General features: G+C 36.7%; 1 protein-coding gene across 1 annotated transcript; it reads right to left on the reverse strand.

The window, feature by feature from the left end:
* Nucleotides 1-917: 917 nt before the first annotated feature.
* Nucleotides 918-17468, reverse strand: LOC126176857 (uncharacterized). Its single transcript, XM_049924043.1, has 3 exons — nucleotides 17269-17468; nucleotides 1117-1203; nucleotides 918-1038 (listed from the first exon to the last, which is right to left on the reverse strand). Exons 1-3 carry the CDS (start codon nucleotides 17365-17367, stop codon nucleotides 1012-1014), a joined length of 213 nt encoding a protein of 70 aa, XP_049780000.1. The 5' UTR covers nucleotides 17368-17468; the 3' UTR covers nucleotides 918-1011.
* Between the last annotated feature and the right edge of the window lie 2378 nt (nucleotides 17469-19846).

The following is a 19846-nucleotide window of genomic DNA, read 5'->3' on the forward strand; positions in this document are numbered from 1 at the left end:
AAAATGGTAATTTAACATAGGGCTAGATAGATAGATAGATAGATAGATAGATAGAGAGAGAGAGAGAGAGAGAGAGAGAGAGAGAGATCACCATTCCACTTGGGACCTGTGGAAGATACAATGGCTTATTTGTTTTAGTTGAAAATATTTGTCATGTATTATTATTTTTCTGACATGTTCTACATCATGGAGGACCTCCTCACTACAGATCAATTGGAATGACAGTAAATCTAATCTAATCTAATCTTAAGCACTTTTAAGAAACATGTGGACCCTGTCCAATGAAATGATTATGTACAGTACTTCAACACCAATGCTAGCTTACTGAAAAACCTGGATTTTTTTCCCATTTCGTTTTTCATATCTGACCCTTGGTGAATGTCATTTGCACTCCTAGTGATACATTCTGAATTATACAAACAACATGTTTATGCACATTTAAAGAATTGGTAATGTAATTTATCATTAAGAAATTACAATTCAATAACAGCAGTTTTCATCATCAAAACACTAAGAAATAATTATCTTTGCAAAGAAAGTAAAGAGTGGTACAAGTAAAGGTAACAACTCATCAGATAGCAGAGGCATCGAGCAGTCTATAGGCACAGAAACAAGACTGAAGACAACTGGTGCTGAATCTTGACTGGGGCAAGAGGAGAAATCATTCCGGCTAGATGGAAAGGTGTCTGATGTTTGGGAGGGAGACATGGTAAGCAGATAGTATAGGAATGTGGCATAATAGAAATGGGGGAAAGTTGCATGTGGCACAGAACGGAGTGGGGAGGGAGCAGGGGGATATAACAGAGGCGCATAGAAGCAGATATGGGTCAACAGCTAACACAACGAGGTCAAGAGGATTAAAGGATGAAGGACATGTTGGAATGAGAGTTCTCAAATGTGTAATTGAGATAAGCTGGTATGGTTCAAATGTAATTTATTGTTTTTTTATAACAAATGTAAATATTTTACAGGTATATACATTTACTAAAAACTACCCTATCAAAAGTTGACTTATTTGTCTGGTATTGCTTCCAGTCCCTGCAAACAAGGAAAGACAGTAAGTATTATAAATGTATTACGCAGTTTCATTTATTTCACTTCCAAGAGGCTACTTACCTTTGTTTTATAAGCATTTCCTGTTAGTCTCATATCTCTTGTATACATTAACCTTTCCCACCTGTTTGTTAGGTTACGGCGGTAAGGCTAGAAGAGAAAAATATTCCAGCTATATTATGCAAATTTAGAGATGTTTAATAATTGAGCAGACTATTTTTCTTTTTATAATGGCATAATTTACTGATTTAACAATTAATCTTTGTGTGTGTGAAATTATATGAAAAAATTCTGGAATTCAAAGTTTTGTGCCTTGCACTTTTAATTCCACTTCATGCCAAAGGTAAAACTTTGACAAACATATTTTAATCTAGTAATTTTCATATCCTGAGTAACTCTTAACAACTAATATTTAATGTTGTACACATATAATACTTGAATAAAATAATCTATACTTAACTTATATATCCTTACACACAAAGTTTAGACATATAGAATGCTTAAAATGTACTACTATCTCCCTGGTAATGTATTCTTTCATTCATACACTGAATTTCATAACCCCATCAGGTATGTGGGACAAGTAAACAACAGCAGAAACAGCCACAGCACTTCACTAAACCATACTTACAACAAATCATGACTAGTGCCAATATACTCATACAGATAACACTAATCAACAATTATCACAGATTATGAGAATGGTGCAATTTACTTCATTGTAGTTGCTGAATTCAAAAATGAAATCAGTTTTTGTCAAATGGACAATTTTTTTTTTTTTTTGCAACACATTAATTTCTACTACAGAAATTCTTAAAACTGCTGTTTTCCCATCATTCACAGTCTATCTAGCCAGTTTAGTAACAGGAACCCATTCCTTCTCAGTTTCTTGGCTTCCATGCCGATTTCCAGAATACACTGGGGGGACTCCGCTCCTTCATATTCAACTGTTGCCAAGTGGACAAATGAATTTAAATTTGGTCAGGAGAGCTTAGATTATCCACACAGTGGTCGGCCAAGATGTGTCACTATTCCAGAAATGACTGCAAAAGTGTACAAAATGGTCATGGAGGATCACCGATTGAAAGTGTGTGAAATTGCTCACGCTTTCCAGATGTCATCTGAAAGGGTATGTCACATTTTAACTGAAGAATTAGAAATGAAAAAATTGTCTGCAGGATGGGTGCCGCGAGTCTTTGTGTGTGCCAGCACACTTTTGCTGTCGCCATGGCAAAATTACACTGACTAAGGTATGAACTGTTGCAACACCCGCCTTATTCACCTGATGTGGCTCCATCAGACTTCCATCTCTTCCCAAAACTGAAATTTTGTCTTGGTGGACAAAGATTCACTTCAAACGAAGAACTGATAGCCAGAGTTGACAACTATTTTGCAGGCCTGGAGGAAACTCATTTTCAAGATCGGATCAAGGCACTGGAACATCATTGGATCAAGTGCATTAATCTACAAGGAGACTACATTGAAAAATAAAAAAGAAGTTTCAGCGATGTAAGAACTTTTTTTTCTATTGCGTTCCAAGAACTTTTCAAACCACCTTTGTACCAAGATTTTTGGGAGAAAATGTCCTAGGTAACCAAGAATTCAATATTACTTTATGTAAATGAGATGCCAAATGTCATCACTTACAAGGTGTTTATGTATGATGATGACAAAGTAGGAAAGGCCGAGAAAGTAGAGCTTATGAGGATATGGCATAGAGGAAATAAAAAGTGTGAAGTGAACATCCTATTTGTGAACTGCCTGTTGGTTTCTGTGTCAGGTTCTTCGGTTGACATCTATTTAGCGATTTTCCTGATGCTTCACCAGCATGAGTCGCTGGCATTGTCAAAAATTCTCTCTTCATTGCTGGTGAACTTTGAAAATGCCACCTACTCATGCTGGTGAAACATTGGAAAATCGTTAAACACGTCAGCTGAAGAAATCAACGTGGAAGATAACAGACAATGTGTCAACAAGTGGCCACAGAAGCCTCCACAATTTTGAAGCTCTTCATAAATGGAAATGAAAATACTTACACCAAATCCCAAACTAATGACAAATTTTGTTAACATTGGGAATAGGCCTACATATGTAGAAAAGAATCTAGTGTAGCCAGCTACTGGAATTGGGGGTACACATTAACAAAAAGGGTAGTCCACAAGCAAAAGCCACTAAAGAAAAAGTATAAACATACACTGACAGAAAACAAATTGCAACACCAAAAAGTAATTAATGCAGAGTAATGAAATTTTGGGAATACATTTATCTAGGTAGCATATTTAAGTGAATAACATTGGAAGATCACAGGTTAATTGAAGCTACTGCAAACGTGAAATGCTCATACATTAATAACTGTTGTAACTGCCAGAGTGTTGAAGGCAAGCATGTAAATGTGCGTGCATTGTCTTGTACAAGTGTTGGATGTTAGTTTGTGGGGTGGAGTTCCATGCCTATTGTACTTGGTCAGTCAATACATGCACAGTTAATGCTGGATGTGGATGATGCTGGACTAGTCACCCAATGATGTCCCTTATGTGCCCGATTGGAGAAAGATCCGATGAGTGAGCAGGCCGCCAATATGTTGACATACTGTACAGCATGTTGGTTTGGAACAGCTGTACATCGACAAGAGTTATCCTGCTAGAAAACACCCCACGGAATGCTGTTCACGAATGTCAGCTCAACAGATCAAACCACCAGACCGACAAACAAATTTGGAGTCAGGGTGTGTGGGATAAACACAAGTGTTCCTACTGGCATATGATGTTGCACCACATTTCCAGGTGTGTTAAATACACAGACAGGTAGATTGCAGACCCCCATCTGCCCCCCTCCTAACCAACACATGGCCATCACTGGCACCGAGGCAGAACCAGCTTGCGTTGGAAAACACAAGAGACCTCCATCCTGGCCTCTAATGAGCTCGTGATAGAAGTCGCAAATGGCGGTAGTTTGGGGTAAGTGGAATGTGCGCTACAAGGCACTAGTCTCAGAGCTATCCTTGAAGTGACTGATTTGTAACAGTTTGTTAGGACACTGTGGTGCCACTGCTGCTCAAATTGCTGCTTCTGATATAGTCTGATGCGCAGGAGCCATATGCCGAACACAATGTCTTCCCTCTCAATAGTGCCACGTGGTCATCCAGAGCTTGGTCTTCTTTCAGCACCATCACCGCAGCAATCATGTCCAGTGGCTGCATTCCTGCCAAGTTTTTCTGCAATATTGCAGAAGGTACATACAAACTATTACACGATCTCATTCAACTCAATGAGGTCTTGATAACTGCGTCTGTTTCTTTAAAGGAATTCTTATCAACAACTCACCATGCCCAGTCTCACCAGTAACTAACATTCATGACCATTAGAGCATGTATTTAAAGCAAACCTGCACTACTATTGCCACTCTTACGCGACTGGCATGAAATTTAAACAGACAGTCAAGCATTTTCTTGTCCACCATCTTCAGATTCGAATAAAACTTAGCTGTTTTGTTTTTCCTAATGATATAAGCAACTATATCAAAATTCAATATTCAACAATGGAAAATCCAGGATGGAATGTAACAATACAAGAGAAGGAAAGCTGCTACTCACCACATAGCAGAGGTGCTGAGTCGTGATAGGCACAACAAAAAGATTCACACAATTACAGCTTTCGGCCATTAAGGCCTTTGTCAGCAGCGCGTGCGCGCCCGCACACGCACACGCCCGCACACGCACACACACTATTGTCTATTACACAAAATGCCCTAAATTAAAAAATAACCAGTCAAACTTATCTCCAAAGTTTGGTATTCAAATTTTCAAAAATCCACTTTTTAGGCCCAAAAATAACAAACAAGGAGTGATTTATGAGAGTCTATTTCTTTTCTATAGTTAGATATCATACACTACTAGCCTCGTATAGAGCAAGAACACTTACAAATGTTTCCTTAATTTTTTATGAATTTTTGAAATTTGAAAATTTTCTTTTTTTGTAAAGTTTGGTGTAGTTATCTCATGTGGGACTAAATATAAAAATATGATTTGTGCACAGTTTGTACACCTATATGATAGCAATGTACAGTAAAAAGTTCAACATTGATATCTGATTGTAACCAAGATACGAATTTTTGAAAATGAGGAGATAATTCACATTACTCTACAACTGATCTTATGGCTGATGCCTATTCATGTGCGATATCGGCGGGATATAATCAATTGTTATTGAACGTACTGAATTGTATACAAAAAGTGGAAACATCATTGAATTTAACATTTATATTATTTTGACATACTTAAAATAAATATTTTCACTTAACATCCTTTGAGATGCGACTTCCTAAACTTGGTGGAGGATGTTAAGAACACTTATTTCTTCAGACAGCTTCTGTGATATAGAATAAGACCTCCGAGTTGCTGTGGTAAGTTCAAGCACTGGAAGTTTCCTTAAAACATTTTTCATTGGTATCCAAACTTTGTCACTGGTACATTTCTTGAATGATGTTCTTGGGCCAGAAGGGTGGTAAAAATGCACAAAAACATTATTGTTTTCCAAACTTATTCTTTCAACCTCTGCAAGCCACCACTGTCCATCATACACACAGGCCACTATGTCATTCAACGTTAAAGACAGATTTAATTTTACTGACAATGATCCTCATAAATTTCGGTTTCTGATGTTACTTAGCATCGAACTAAGTTTTCTGCAATGCCAAGGCATTTGTGGAAATGCTTTGTTCCTTTTATCGCTATACAGTTTTCAAATCTGGTTTTAAGTATTGTTTTCATATGCAGAACCACTTCTTTCTTGATCAGAAAATAGGTAATGCCTCTAATATTACCCTTGCAAAAAACATACATGTCCTGTACTGTGAGAATTTGGTCTGTGGTTAGTCTTTGTAGGCTGACCTTACTTAATTCACATTTTGTTGTACTTCCTACTCCATCACATGCATTTTTACCATGGCAAGATGCAAAAAAGTACCATTTGGCCTCCAACCCAAAGTCTACTATGTGGTTGCACAGATTTGAAAAAATTCCTTTTGTTCTTGTACTTACTATCACTTCCATATGAAAAGTATATCAACTTCTCAATCTTGGGAAAATTTTCTTTTGCATAATTTATTACATACTTCTGAAACCCATGTACATCCAAATTGATGTGCTACAAGTAGTCACTTAGAATGCAAATTGAAGAACTGCAAACTTCATCTTTCTCATTTTTAAAGTAGAGAATAAATGGATGCACTGTTGCCTGGTCATTGAGCCAGTGATACCCTTGTATTGCATTGCATCCTGAATCACAAATGTAAAATTTTCTGCAAAAACAGCTAACACTGTGCATTCAGTTTCATGAAGTTGTGCTTTTTTTTGTCCCTCAAAAACCTACTCTGGATTTTAGAAACAGAGTGGTGACTTCCCCCCATGAACCATGGACCTTGCCGTTGGTGGGGAGGCTTGCGTGCCTCAGCGATACAGATGGCCGTACCGTAGGTGCAACCACAACGGAGGGGTATCTGTTGAGAGGCCAGACAAACATGTGGTTCCTGAAGAGGGGCAGCAGCCTTTTCAGTAGTTGCAGGGGCAACAGTCTGGATGATTGACTGATCTGGCCTTGTAACAATAACCAAAACGGCCTTGCTGTGCTGGTACTGTGAACGGATGAAAGCAAGGGGAAACTACAGCCGTAATTTTTCCAGAGGGCATGCAGCTTTACTGTATGATTAAATGATGATGGCGTCCTCTTGGGTAAAATATTCCGGAGGTAAAATAGTCCCCCATTCGGATCTCCGGGCGGGGACTACTCAAGAGGATGTCGTTATCAGGAGAAAGAAAACTGGCGTCCTACGGATCGGAGCATGGAATGTCAGATTCCTTAATCGGGCAGGTAGGTTAGAAAATTTAAAAAGGGAAATGGATAGGTTAAAGTTAGATATAGTGGGAATTAGTGAAGTTCGGTGACAGGAGGAACAAGACTTCTGGTCAGGTGACTACAGGGTTATAAACACAAAGTCAAATAGGGGTAACGCAGGAGTAGGTTTAATAATGAATAAAAAAATAGGAATGCGGGTAAGCTACTACAAACAGCATAGTGAATGCATTATTGTGGACAAGATAGACACGAAGCCCACGCCTACTACAGTAGTACAAGTTTATATGCCAACTAACTCTGCAGATGACGAAGAAATTGAAGAAATGTATGACGAAATAAAAGAAATTATTCAGATAGTGAAGGGAGACGAAAGTTTAATAGTCATGGGTGACGGGAATTCGGTAGTAGGAAAAGGGAGAGAAGGAAACATATTAGATGAATATGGATTGGGGCTAAGAAATGAAAGAGGAAGCCGCCTGGTAGAATTTTGCACAGAGCACAACATAATCATAGCTAACACTTGGTTTAAGAATCATGAAAGAAGGTTGTATACATGGAAGAACCCTGGAGATACTAAAAGGTATCAGATAGATTATATAATGGTAAGACAGAGATATAGGAACCAGGTTTTAAATTGTAAGACATTTCCAGGGACAGATGTGGACTGACCACAATCTATTGGTTATGAACTGTAGATTACAACTGAAGAAACTGCAAAAAGGTGGGAATTTAAGGAGATGGGACCTGGATAAACTGAAATAACCAGAGGTTGTACAGAGTTTCAGGGAGAGCATAAGAGAACAATTGACAGGAATGGGGGAAAGAAATATAGTAGAAGAAGAATGGGTAGCTTAAAGGGATGAAGTAGTGAAGGCAGCAGAGGATCAAGTAGGTAAAAAGACGAGGGCTAGTAGAAATCCTTGGGAAACAGAAGAAATATTGAATTTAATTGATGAAAGGAGAAAATATAAAAATGCAGTAAATGAAGGAATACAAACGTCTCAAAAATGAGATCCACAGGAAGTGCAAAATGGCTAAGCAGGGATGGCTAGAGGACAAATGTAACAATGTAGAGGCTTATCTCACTAGGGGTAAGATAGATACTGCCTACAGGAAAATTAAAGAGACCTTTGGAGATAAGAAAACCACTTGTATGAACATCAAGAGCTCAGATGGAAACCCAATTCTAAGCAAAGAAGGGAAAGCAGAAGGGTGGAAGGAGTATATAGAGGGTCTATACAAGGGCGATGTACTTGAGGACAGTATTATGGAAATGGAAGAGGATGTAGATGAAGATGAAATGGGAGATACGATACTGCGTGAAGAGTTTGACAGAGCACTGAAAGGCCTGAGTCGAAACAAGGCCCCCGGAGTAGACAACATTCCATTGGAACTACTGATGGCCTTGGGGGAGCCAGTCCTGTCAAAACTCTACCATCTGGTGAGCAAGATGTATGAAACAGGCGAAATACCCTCAGACTTCAAGAAGAATATAATAATTCCAATCCCAAAGAAATCAGGTGTTGACAGGTGTGAAAATTACCGAACAATCAGTTTAATAAGCCACAGCTGCAAAATACTAACACGAATTCTTTACAGACGAATGGAAAAACTAGTAGAAGCCGACCTCGGGGAAGATCAGTTTGGATTCCGTAGAAATACTGGAACACTTGAGGCAATACTGGCCTTACGACTTATCTTAGAAGAAAGATTAAGGAAAGGCAAACCTACGTTTCTAGCATTTGTAGACTTAGAGAAAGCTTTTGACAATGTTGATTGGAATACTCTCTTTCAAATTCTGAAGGTGGCAGGGGTGAAATAAAAGGAGCGAAAGGCTATTTACAATTTGTACAGAAACCAGATGGCAGTTATAAGAATCGAGGGACATGAAAGGGAAGCAGTGGTTGGGAAGGGAGTAAGACAGGGTTGTAGCCTCTCCCCGATGTTATTCAATCTGTATATTGAGCAAGCAGTAAAGGAAACAAAAGAAAAATTCGGAGTAGGTATTAAAATCCATGGAGAAGAAATAAAAACCTTGAGGTTTGCCGATGACATTGTAATTCTGTCAGAGACAGCAAAGGACTTGGAAGAGCAGTTGAATGGAATGGACAGTGTCTTGAAAGGAGGATATAAAATGAACATCAACAAAAGCAAAACGAGGATAATGGAATGTAGTCGAATTAAGTCGGGTGATGCTGAGGGAATTAGATTAGGAAATGAGACACTTAAAGTAGTAAAGGAGTTTTGCTATTTGGGGAGCAAAATAACTGATGATGGTCGAAGTAGAGAGGATACAAAATGTAGACTGGCAATGACAAGAAAAGCGTTTCTGAGGAAGAGTATAGATTTAAGTGTCAGGAAGTCATTTCTGAAAGTATTTGTATGGAGTGTAGCAATGTATGGAAGTAAAACATGGACGATAAATAGTTTGGACAAGAAGAGAATAGAAGCTTTCGAAATTTGGTGCTACAGAAGAATGCTGAAGATTAGATGGGTAGACCACATAACTAATGAGGACGTATTGAATAGGATTGGGGAGAAGAGAAGTTTGTCGCAAAACTTGACCAGAAGAAGGGATCGGTTGGTAGGACATGTTCTGAGGCATCAAGGGATCACCAATTTAGTATTGGAGGGCAGCGTGGAGGGTAAAAATCGTAGAGGGAGACGAAGAGATGAATACACTATGCAGATTCAGAAGGATGTAGGTTGCAGTAGGTACTGGGAGATGAAGAAGCTTGCACAGGATAGAGTAGCAAGGAGAGCTGCATCAAACCAGTCTCAGGACTGAAGACCACAACAACAGTGGTGACTTGAGTTTTTGTAAGTTATCAATTAAAGATTCCAAGTACTCTTCCTGAGATTTAACCACTGCTATCATTTCTGCCCTGTCACTTGTGACCCACTGTTTGAAGGTAATACTGTCTGGCATTTCCTCAACATATTCGTGAAACAATTCAATAACAGTTTCCTTACCAGGATATTTATTACACAAACTCATCATGCAGTGGTAACTGTTAGTGTCACAGACCATTAAATCCAGTAACTGTTTGTAGTTAAGATCACTGAGTTTAGCACCCACAATCATCAGTTTGACATTTTGATGATATAAACAAACACACATGGAGTGTGTCCCTGAGGATCCAGTCAAAATACACCACTTAGGGCAGAGGTCACAAAATTTTGACCTTCCAATTTTGCATTCAGGATGCAAATTTTTGGAAGCTACAAAAAGTTCATTTAAATTTGACAGCACTAGTCATTTCTGCTTTGTTACTTTAACTCCATTTATAACAAATCTTTTGCTATCTTTGCAACCTGGTCACATGCTACTGTTTTCATCATCTTCAAAAACCTGCTGGATCCTTTTAATTGTTTCTTCACTTACACCTACTCCTTTCTTCTTTCCTAAAACTGGAAGAATGCCTTGCTCTTCCATTAATTTTCATATTAGTTTAACCAAATGATGAGAAACATCGAATTCAGGAATTATTTTTTCTCTTGACCATGAATCGGGGAACAAACTTAAAATTTTAACTTTTACCTCTTTGGATGCCACTGAACATTTAGTTTTTGATTTCTCTATTAAGCTCAAATATTGTGTCAGATGATGCTGGTGGTAGGTTTTCCTCCTCTTTAGAAATAATGTTGGTATTTGTATTATTAAAGCACGATTCCAAGTCTTCTAATTTTGTCTGAAATTTGTTGTACCTTATTTTCAATAGGTGCTTTTCTTTTTCTGCTTCTTAATTTCATTATTTCCAAAACAGGAGATATGTAACTTAGAACAAGCAAAATACAATATTCTAACATCTTCCTCATTACGAATATAAATGTCATTAACAAGGTTACATGATTCTGGTTCCGGATTCACAACAAATATTATTGAGTAACAATTTGGGCACAGGGAATTTCCAGGAATCACATTACATTTCACTTGTGAAGCTGTTTCACTCTCATAACAAGGACAAATTCCCTGAAATTTTAGTAATAGGCTTTTTATGAACTTTAAGTGTATCACAGCACTTTCTTCCAAAAATGGGTTTTACTTCAGAATATATTTCTTCTCATGATAATCACACACTGATGTTACAGAAGAACTTACTCAAAATTTAAACAAAGTTTGTCTAACTTCATCAAAGCCATTGACATTTTTCAAGTTTTTTCAAACTGAACCACAAACTGTTTTGTGATACACTTCACTTGCTATCTGTCCAAGAGAGCACTGTTCATATATGTTATTGCATTCCAGTTACTCTCTCAAAATTAATTACAAATTACACACGGAACAAAGCACATAACACATTCTACACTCTCTAAGTATGTACATCCACTCCAACAGAGGTTTCAGAACGGACTGACTACAACAATGCCACAACCAGCAATAATGTACTTATCTATTGACAATAAACCTAAACGTAAATGGGCATTTTTATTACCATAGAACAAAAGCAAAAGCTCCTATTATTTAATATTGCATTATTAAAAATAAACAAACAAAATGAATATTGGATGATAGTGTTAACTAAATGTATGACAAATTTTATTACAATGAAACAATAAACCATTTACATAGGCAACAGCCATAAGATCAGTTGTAGAGTAATGTGAATTATTTCCTCATTTTCAAAAATTCATACCTTTGTTAACAGTCAGATATCGATGTTGAAATTGTTACAGTATGTTGCTATCATATAGGTGTACAAACTGTGCAAAAATCATTTTTATATTCAGTCCCACCTGGGGTAACTAACACCAAACTTTACAAAAAAAATGAAAATTTTCAAATTTCAATAATTCATAAAAAAATTAAGGAAACATCTGCAAGTGTTCTTGCTCTATATAAGGCTAGTAGTGTACGACATCTAACTATAGGAAAAAATAGACTCTCATAAATCACTCCTTGTTTATTTATGGGCCTAAAAAGTGGATTTTTGAAAATTTGGATACCAAACTTTGGAGGTCATTTTGGAATTTAGGGTATTTTGTGTAATAGACAATGTTGTAGAGGACACTTTTCTAAAAACAATCTTGTCATTTGCAATGTTGTAACTTAACCCAGTGCAGAGAGATTCAAATTTTCGCTAATGCCTCGAGACAGAAAAATCTTTGTGCGCCTACAAATAAAAATGGCCACCATCCAGTAAAGGTGCAAGATAAATTATTTTAAAAAACTCTTTTGAACTTCTCAAATATAGGGCACTCACACATAACAAATTAAAATATCTAAAAATGGTCAAGCAACCATCACTGGACCAGTTCATATGGATTGACCCTGTAACAACACGACCAGAATGAGAGGATTCACCAGTGCCACCACACGAAGGACCATTTACAAAATCCAGATTGCTGTAGTGGTCTGCAGGGTGGCCTTCTGCAACGGCACGTTGCTTTTGCGCCAGGAGAGGAAGTAATGCTGCAAACTGTAGTGCACACAGCGTGTTGTAGTGGTTAGCATTGCTTACTAACATGGTGCGAATTGCCGGTTCAAACCCGACCACCAACCATTATTTGTCATTTCTGGACAGTTCTTGTAATATGTTTGAAATGTTTGTATATCTGGAATATTCTATGGTTATATAAACACTAACATTCTCAAATATTCTATGTTTGTACAAACAACTGCACTCTCCATCCAGGAGAGGAGTTTTATCATGGCTACATGTTGGTGCCAGTAATAAACTGCTTTCAGTTCTAGCTGTTGTGCTTCACTGATGACTCTGGACAGACCTAACTGAAATTTTCAAGTGATTAGAATTATAAACGAATCAGTTTCAAATGACAGTATTAAAAATGTTCAAGTTAATTCTATTTTTAACATTACTACTTACAATATAACAATTACATTTTCTATCCTGAATAGAACACAGCTCTCCTCTGAAAATTGGCAAGTTCTTCAAGTTATTTAAGAATATATAATAATATTAAGCTCATTATGAATGGGAACTGGGAAAATATCCTCTCATTTGAGCCAGTGGAATGGCAGCAAAGATCCTAATCCTAATGGATGCATAAATTTTACAGTAACGTGTTCTGTTCTTGGTTGAATGACTACCCCAAAAACCATGGACTTCAGCACTTACAAGCTACATACCTTGATGGGATCAAATTCTCTTCTCTTGCAAAAGACACCAATTTATTCCTTAAAATATATTTCACAGTAGGCTCCATGTCACTACTGATCTTCCATGTGTTCCCTAAACAATGTAATTACTAAGGTGTGGGAACTTCTGGTTCCAGGAAGTGTTTGAAGTTAAGCAAGGTCAGAAAGTGACCAATTTACAGAATTTTTGAAAGTAAAATAAAACTTAACTTTTGTGATGTTAACATCACAAAACTGAAACAGCAGGTAGTATTTGGTTTCCTAAGGATAGTCGTAAAATTCTGTTTTTTTTTATTTCTTTCAACCGTCCTTCCTATACCATAATACTCAATTTTTCCATGGCTAACTGCAAAAAAAAAAAAAAAAAAAAAAGACCATGCAACACTAAGAGTTTTGATGAAGAAACACTGTAGTTTTATAAAATCAAGTTCAGTTTTTTACAGGCCAAAACAATCATCACTAAAACAATTGATTTTTTTAACATATTTGAGTTGTTTCTTTCATGAAGTCAGTTACAGTTTCTTGCAATTTGTGGAAAAAAAGACTATCTTTATAAACTTTCACCTTCAGTTAATTAGATTAAGTAACAAGATGTACAGTGCAAGAGCCAGATGTCCAATGGAATTGTAGGAGGTACAGTATTCGGGACAGTGATGACAATTAACAGTTCGTACAATTCCATATGTATATATTTTATTGTCCTACAAGGTACAAAGCATGCTGTCACGAACATCAGAGTGAATTAACTGCACGTCCAGAGAGGTTAGTTGAGCTACCTCAGGACAGCAATATTGTTTCAGGCAACTCTACAGTTAAGGCCCCACAGAATCATTGATTTTCGCCATAGACAGTGAAAAAGAGTTATTTCCTCTGAAGTCCACCGATACTGTGGCAACATTTACATCAGAATTTTTAAATTGTTGTATAACTTTCAGATTGAGACTTGGCAATGTACGAATGTGGAACAGCTCTTTTTCCCCAATTTAGACAAAAGATCCTCAATAAAGTCAGCAATATGTGTAGTATGTGTGATCACGTGCATTTTGACAGCTGAAATCTATTCACGAAAATCAATGGTTTCATCTTAATTTCAGTTTCCAATTTTTTTTTTTAGGACATTCACTGCAATGCTGTTTTTAAGATATGCCATCATCTACATCAATTTGTACCATTAAAAAGTAAAGCTGTCATCAGTCTGAAGATTGGGTTGAATATCACACAATGCTTTACTAGGTAAGGTCCTGTTAGAGATGGTACCCCACTGTCTTCCTCTGGCCTTTGAACTGACTTACCCAGATATCTGTAGGGGAAAATAGTTCAACATGGACTCCAAGGTGGATTGTAACTTAGCACTTTTCACTTCAGAAAATGCTGTCAGAAGTGAAAGAAGTGATTTAGCACCTACTATAATATAGCATTTGGAGTGACGTGAACCCACCATGGTAGAAACTACTTTTAGTTTCTGGATATCCCACTTTTAAATTTTGATGAATTTCACGTAAATTACATAAAATCAAACATTTTCCTGTAAAAGTCACATATTGGAATCCCCCTTGCATTTTTCAATTGGTGCAGATGTAAAAATTTGGCTTCATAACCAGTCAATTAGTTAGCACAACCATATTTTCTGCTTTCACATTAATTGGCTCCATCAACTCTCAACCAAACTGTCACCTTCCAACCTAACCTAGACCTCAGGCTGTACTACAGACCAGTCTGTCACCACAACCAAGATTTCAGGGAGGAAGGGGGGGGGGGGACAGGGAGAGGGGGACAGAGAGAGTCCAATATGTAACTTTAGCCTATTTTCTTACACACTGCATTTACTGTGTGGTTTCAAAATTAAATAAATACTGTGCAAATTGTCAGAAATTAACTGTTTTCTTTCACACTACTTTTTTTCTGTGCTTCCAACATCTTACCTAGACTGTGAAAGAGTTTGGTAAAAATTTATTATTACATCAATTACTTAACCATTGATTCAATCTTTTCAGACTTGGTTATGCTAAGAAACTTATTTCAAAAGAGTCTGCCACTTTGCAGAATATTCCTGTATTTCTGAATTTTTTACTGGGCCCGTTCAGTGACGCAGGGATTGTCAGAAACTGAATGTCTCTTAATCAAAAGAGCTGTTTTTAATAACTTTTTACCAAACAAAGTTAAGATATTGACAGAGGATACTTTTTAAAAGTTGAGTCAAGCATGTCTTATCCAAAAATGCCCCTATAATTTGAATTTATCATTAATTATAATGAACTAAGAAAATATGGAAACTAAACACAAAAAAATTTGTAATTGAAAAACTTTATACTTAACTGAAAATGAACTTGCATGTAAAATTATGCATTACAAGCAATAAGCTGAAATTGAAATAGTTGCATCTCCACGTATGTGGTTCCTCGTCAACAAGCATGTGAATATCCCAACAAAATATATAGCTTGTAAATATTCCAATATGTGGCCTTTCAGCTTATTATTCAATTGAAAACAGAATCCGACATTACCTTATACTAATTAACGCACTCTTCAGGATCTTTTCCATCATTCAACTGGCCTGAATTAGAAGATATTTGCCTAGTTCCCATTTCTCACGAACTTGCTGTTGTTGGACATCCTAAATCAACTCTACGAACTTTCAGAGTAGTATATGCTCTGTATTCAGAAAATTAAAGTTTATAATATAAACTGTGTGTACTGTATGTAGCCATGTTTAAAAAATTGAATTAACTTGAGCTTTTTTAAGATACTGTTGGCTGAGACCATTTCTACTTTAATCACTCCAAATTTCAATTGGGTAAAAAGTATATAATTCAAGGCCCTTGAACTTTTAATGTTTTATTTTAGGTTCTCAAGAAATATTGGGTGGAAAAATGGAAGGTGGGTTATTATATCTTTCCCTTTGTGTGTTATGTTCTATGTAATGGTGAATTTTTTTTTTTTTTTTTAAACAAAACAAAGTACAAAATTTATAGTATAAGAGCAGTCAAATGAAAACAAGACAGAGGGGGGGGGGGGTAATTTATTATTTCAAAAGTGACTGCCTTAACTGCTAATACATTTATCCCACTGTGAGACCAGTTGGTCAATGCCTTCATGGAACAATATTTGCAGTTGGCTAATAAACCATGATTGCACACAGGTATGCACCTCCTCGCCCACAGCAAATCAACAGCCACCAATTTCTTTCTCCAGGGGTCCAAAAGATAAGGAATTAGCATTGGAAGAGAAGGGGGCTGTATGAGGGTTTCCCAGAGGAACTTCTGCAGCATAATTAAAACAACCTCAACAACATGCTTACAGACATTATCCTGCAACAGAATGATGCCATCTGTCATCCAGCTGCTCAATGACTTTCTGGAACAGCGCCACAATTTATACATAGTGGTACATGGACATTTTGCAAAAACTGAAACCCACCGTACAGTCCAAATGCGGAGGAATGTTGACAGGTAGTATTCAGCTGCATGATAATTCCTGCCTCAATTTGCCACGGTTGTTTTGACTATTTCATATAAGTTTTGCTGGAAAGCCCTTGCACATCCTTTATCCAGTCCCCATCTCTCTCCATATATTTGCAACCCTGAAGAAAGACATTCGCGGTTGTCGATTTGTTTGAAGGAGTACAATTATGGCAACATATATGTGAACACGAAATTTGACATAACTGGATGATGAATAAATAAGAGATGATGGGTGAGTTTGCCTAGATGACTTGACAAGGAATGACCCATACATGCAAATTAAATTGAATACTTGCAGCCAAAATCGTAATGTATACGTAATATTAAAATTGGAATGACAATAACAGCACTTTTAAGGTGTATATGTACGGGACGTGAAAGTGCAATTTACGAATTAGAAACGAATCGCACAAAACTGTGAGCGTGCTACAATATTAATCAATGCCGACGACTTTACGAAATAAGTCAATGTTGCGACTTTCATTTACATTTATGAAACTGTTCTACCATGCAGCGACGAAAGACCCATTTAACATAATTTGGGTATGTATTATTTTTAAATCAAGACGTTCATACCTCTGCATGCAGATAATATACATTTGATATTAGCAAAATGAAGTGACGCTTTTCAAAATTTCTTGTCCAGTGATCCTGAATACAAATCGACAGATTCGATTGTACGTAACAATAAAATAAGTGGGCCTCGAAGTACACGCTTCAAAATTATTGCAGTATTTGTGATTAAAATACCAACATATTGCACCCCTTATAAACCAAATACAATTAGGTGCACGAAACTTACATTTCCCGAGATGCCTTTCTGAACATAGTACATGGCAACTGTAGGAACAGTCATAGCACCCACAATTATAGCAAAAGAAGGTATTATTTCATACCACATCTCCACAACACTACTTATTTACCCTACTGAGTCCCAACTCCCAAGCCACAATTCTCCCTCACACAATTCCACAGGCGACTATCGACTAACGTATCCCTCCTTGGTCGAGGTATAGCCACAGTCTATTATATTAGACTGTGGTATAGCAGTAGTGCGAAACCTGGACTACCGAAATATTTATAGAGTATAGAATAAACATCCGGATGCGCAAAACGAGAATTTTATCATCATCTTCTGCAGCTCGAGTCACGTGATTTTGGTACGGCGCATTTTAGCCCTTATAGCGCTTAGCGTATTTTGTGTGTTATTACTTCGCTGCTACGGATAGTGCAGTGAAACTTTGTATACGCGTTTTACACATATCTTAACACTTTTATACCAGAAACTGAAGTTGGCTTGAAGATGTGAAGAGCAATAATTTTTCGCTATAGCATCATAGTTCAGATTCAACTTTATTTGCGCTATTTCGGTAACGGGATAAGAAGTGACAGACAATATCTGTTTTTTAAGTTTTCTATTGCACTTATTCATATAGTCGCATCTCTGTTCTAATTAATTACATTACAATACCACTGTAGACGACGTCGAAGTGTCACGAAAAATAAACACATCTGGACCTAAGAAATTTTTACAGTAAATACGGTGACTTGCACCACTTGCTTGACTAATTATTTTCTCAATTTTGCTCTATTTACTATTCTGCTTTTAATACACAACTAAAATAATTATAACACTCATCAGAAAAGTAAAATATACAATACTCATAAAAAAATAAAAAGTACAAGATCAATGTTCAAATTTTGGAGTAATAAACGAAATGACAGTCAACTTCATATTTTTTTAGCTTTTCTATTGCGCTGATGCATAATGCCGAATCTGTTCTAATTAATTAAGTTACAATGACACTGTATAACAAACTGTCGGGTGCAAAAATATTTAGCTACACGCAAAGGTTTGCGAATCTGCATTAATGGAAGGAAATTAATCGGACTGTCGGCATATGAACATAGCAACAGTATGTATATATGGGATGGCAGTTTACTCAAACACACTTCCAAATTTATCTAGCACTTGTCTCGTAAACACATGGCCATAAAATATCAGAAATTATCTCTACAATATAAGACATTATAAAAACGTATCTCAATATTTTTAGCATATAAAATGTCTCAAATCACTATGACATTTACGGTTATACATTTATTAAATATACTTATGAAAAGTAACTGGTCTTTCTTTCACATACCTCTCTTTACACCCTCAGCAATCGCAATACTGCACCATAGCTGTTATTACAACTTAAACGTGCAAAAACGCATATAAAACGGGTAATGGGGACTGTATGGAACGGACTGGGTGGCTTTTTAGGTTAAAGGGTCTCGTGAAACTATAGAAAGGGTGTCAGTCTAAAAGGATGCATGACGAACACAGGAAAGGAGACCTAGAAAAATTAGTACTGTAGATGTAAATTGTCATAGCTGTATTGGAAAAGAAAAAGAACTCCAAGCGCTAATAGAAAGCACTAAAGCTCAAATCGTATCGATATGGAAAGCTAGCGATAAGTTCAGCCAAAATTTTTATGAAGGACCTAAACGTGTTCAGAAAGAATAGATTAAACACAGTTGGTGGTGCAGTGTTTCTTGCTATCAGATTTACCCTGTAGTAAAATCGAAGTACATGGTTTCTGAGAGTTAGAATGATACACATCATACTTTATAACGGGAATGAATCAATAATTAATTCCTTTTACCGACCACCAGACTCAGATGATACAGTTATTGAACATTTCAAAGAAAAATTGAATCAAATTTCAAACTGATAACCCACTCAAACAATTATAGTTGGTGGTAACTTCAATCTACCCTAAACAAGTTGGTGGAAATACGTGTTTAAAGACGTAGGTAAGCATAACATGTCGTCCAAAAATCGTTTTGAATGCGTTCTCAAAAAATTTTAAACAATTAGGTCAGGAACCCACTCGAAGTGTAAATGGTTACAAGAACATACTTGATCTCAGCAACAAATAATCATGAGCAAATATGGAGCATCATGAAGGATACAAGGATTAGTGACATGAAGGCTGTTGTAGCAACAAACCCACCCAAAACAATGTAAAATATATCTCCTTAAAAAAAGCAGATAAAAATTCGCTTGAGGCTTTCCTAAGAGACAGTCTCTACTCCTTTCAATCTGAATATGCAAGAATAGACCAAATGTGGTTTAAGTCCAAAGAAATGATACCGATGGCTATTCAGTGACATGTACCAAATAAATTAACAAGAGATGGTACAGATCCCCCATAGTACACCCCATAGATCTGAACACTTCGTAAGCACAACGAAAAAAACATGCCATATTTAATCTAATGGAAAACCTCAAGATTGGAGAAGTCTTGCACAAGCTCTAAATCTAGCAGGAACCTGAATGTGAGATGCTTTTAATACTTCCTACAATGAAACTCTTGGCTCTAAGTCTGGCA

The sequence above is a fragment of the Schistocerca cancellata genome, chromosome 3, assembly GCF_023864275.1.
Source record: "Schistocerca cancellata isolate TAMUIC-IGC-003103 chromosome 3, iqSchCanc2.1, whole genome shotgun sequence".
Lineage (NCBI taxonomy): Eukaryota > Metazoa > Arthropoda > Insecta > Orthoptera > Acrididae > Schistocerca > Schistocerca cancellata.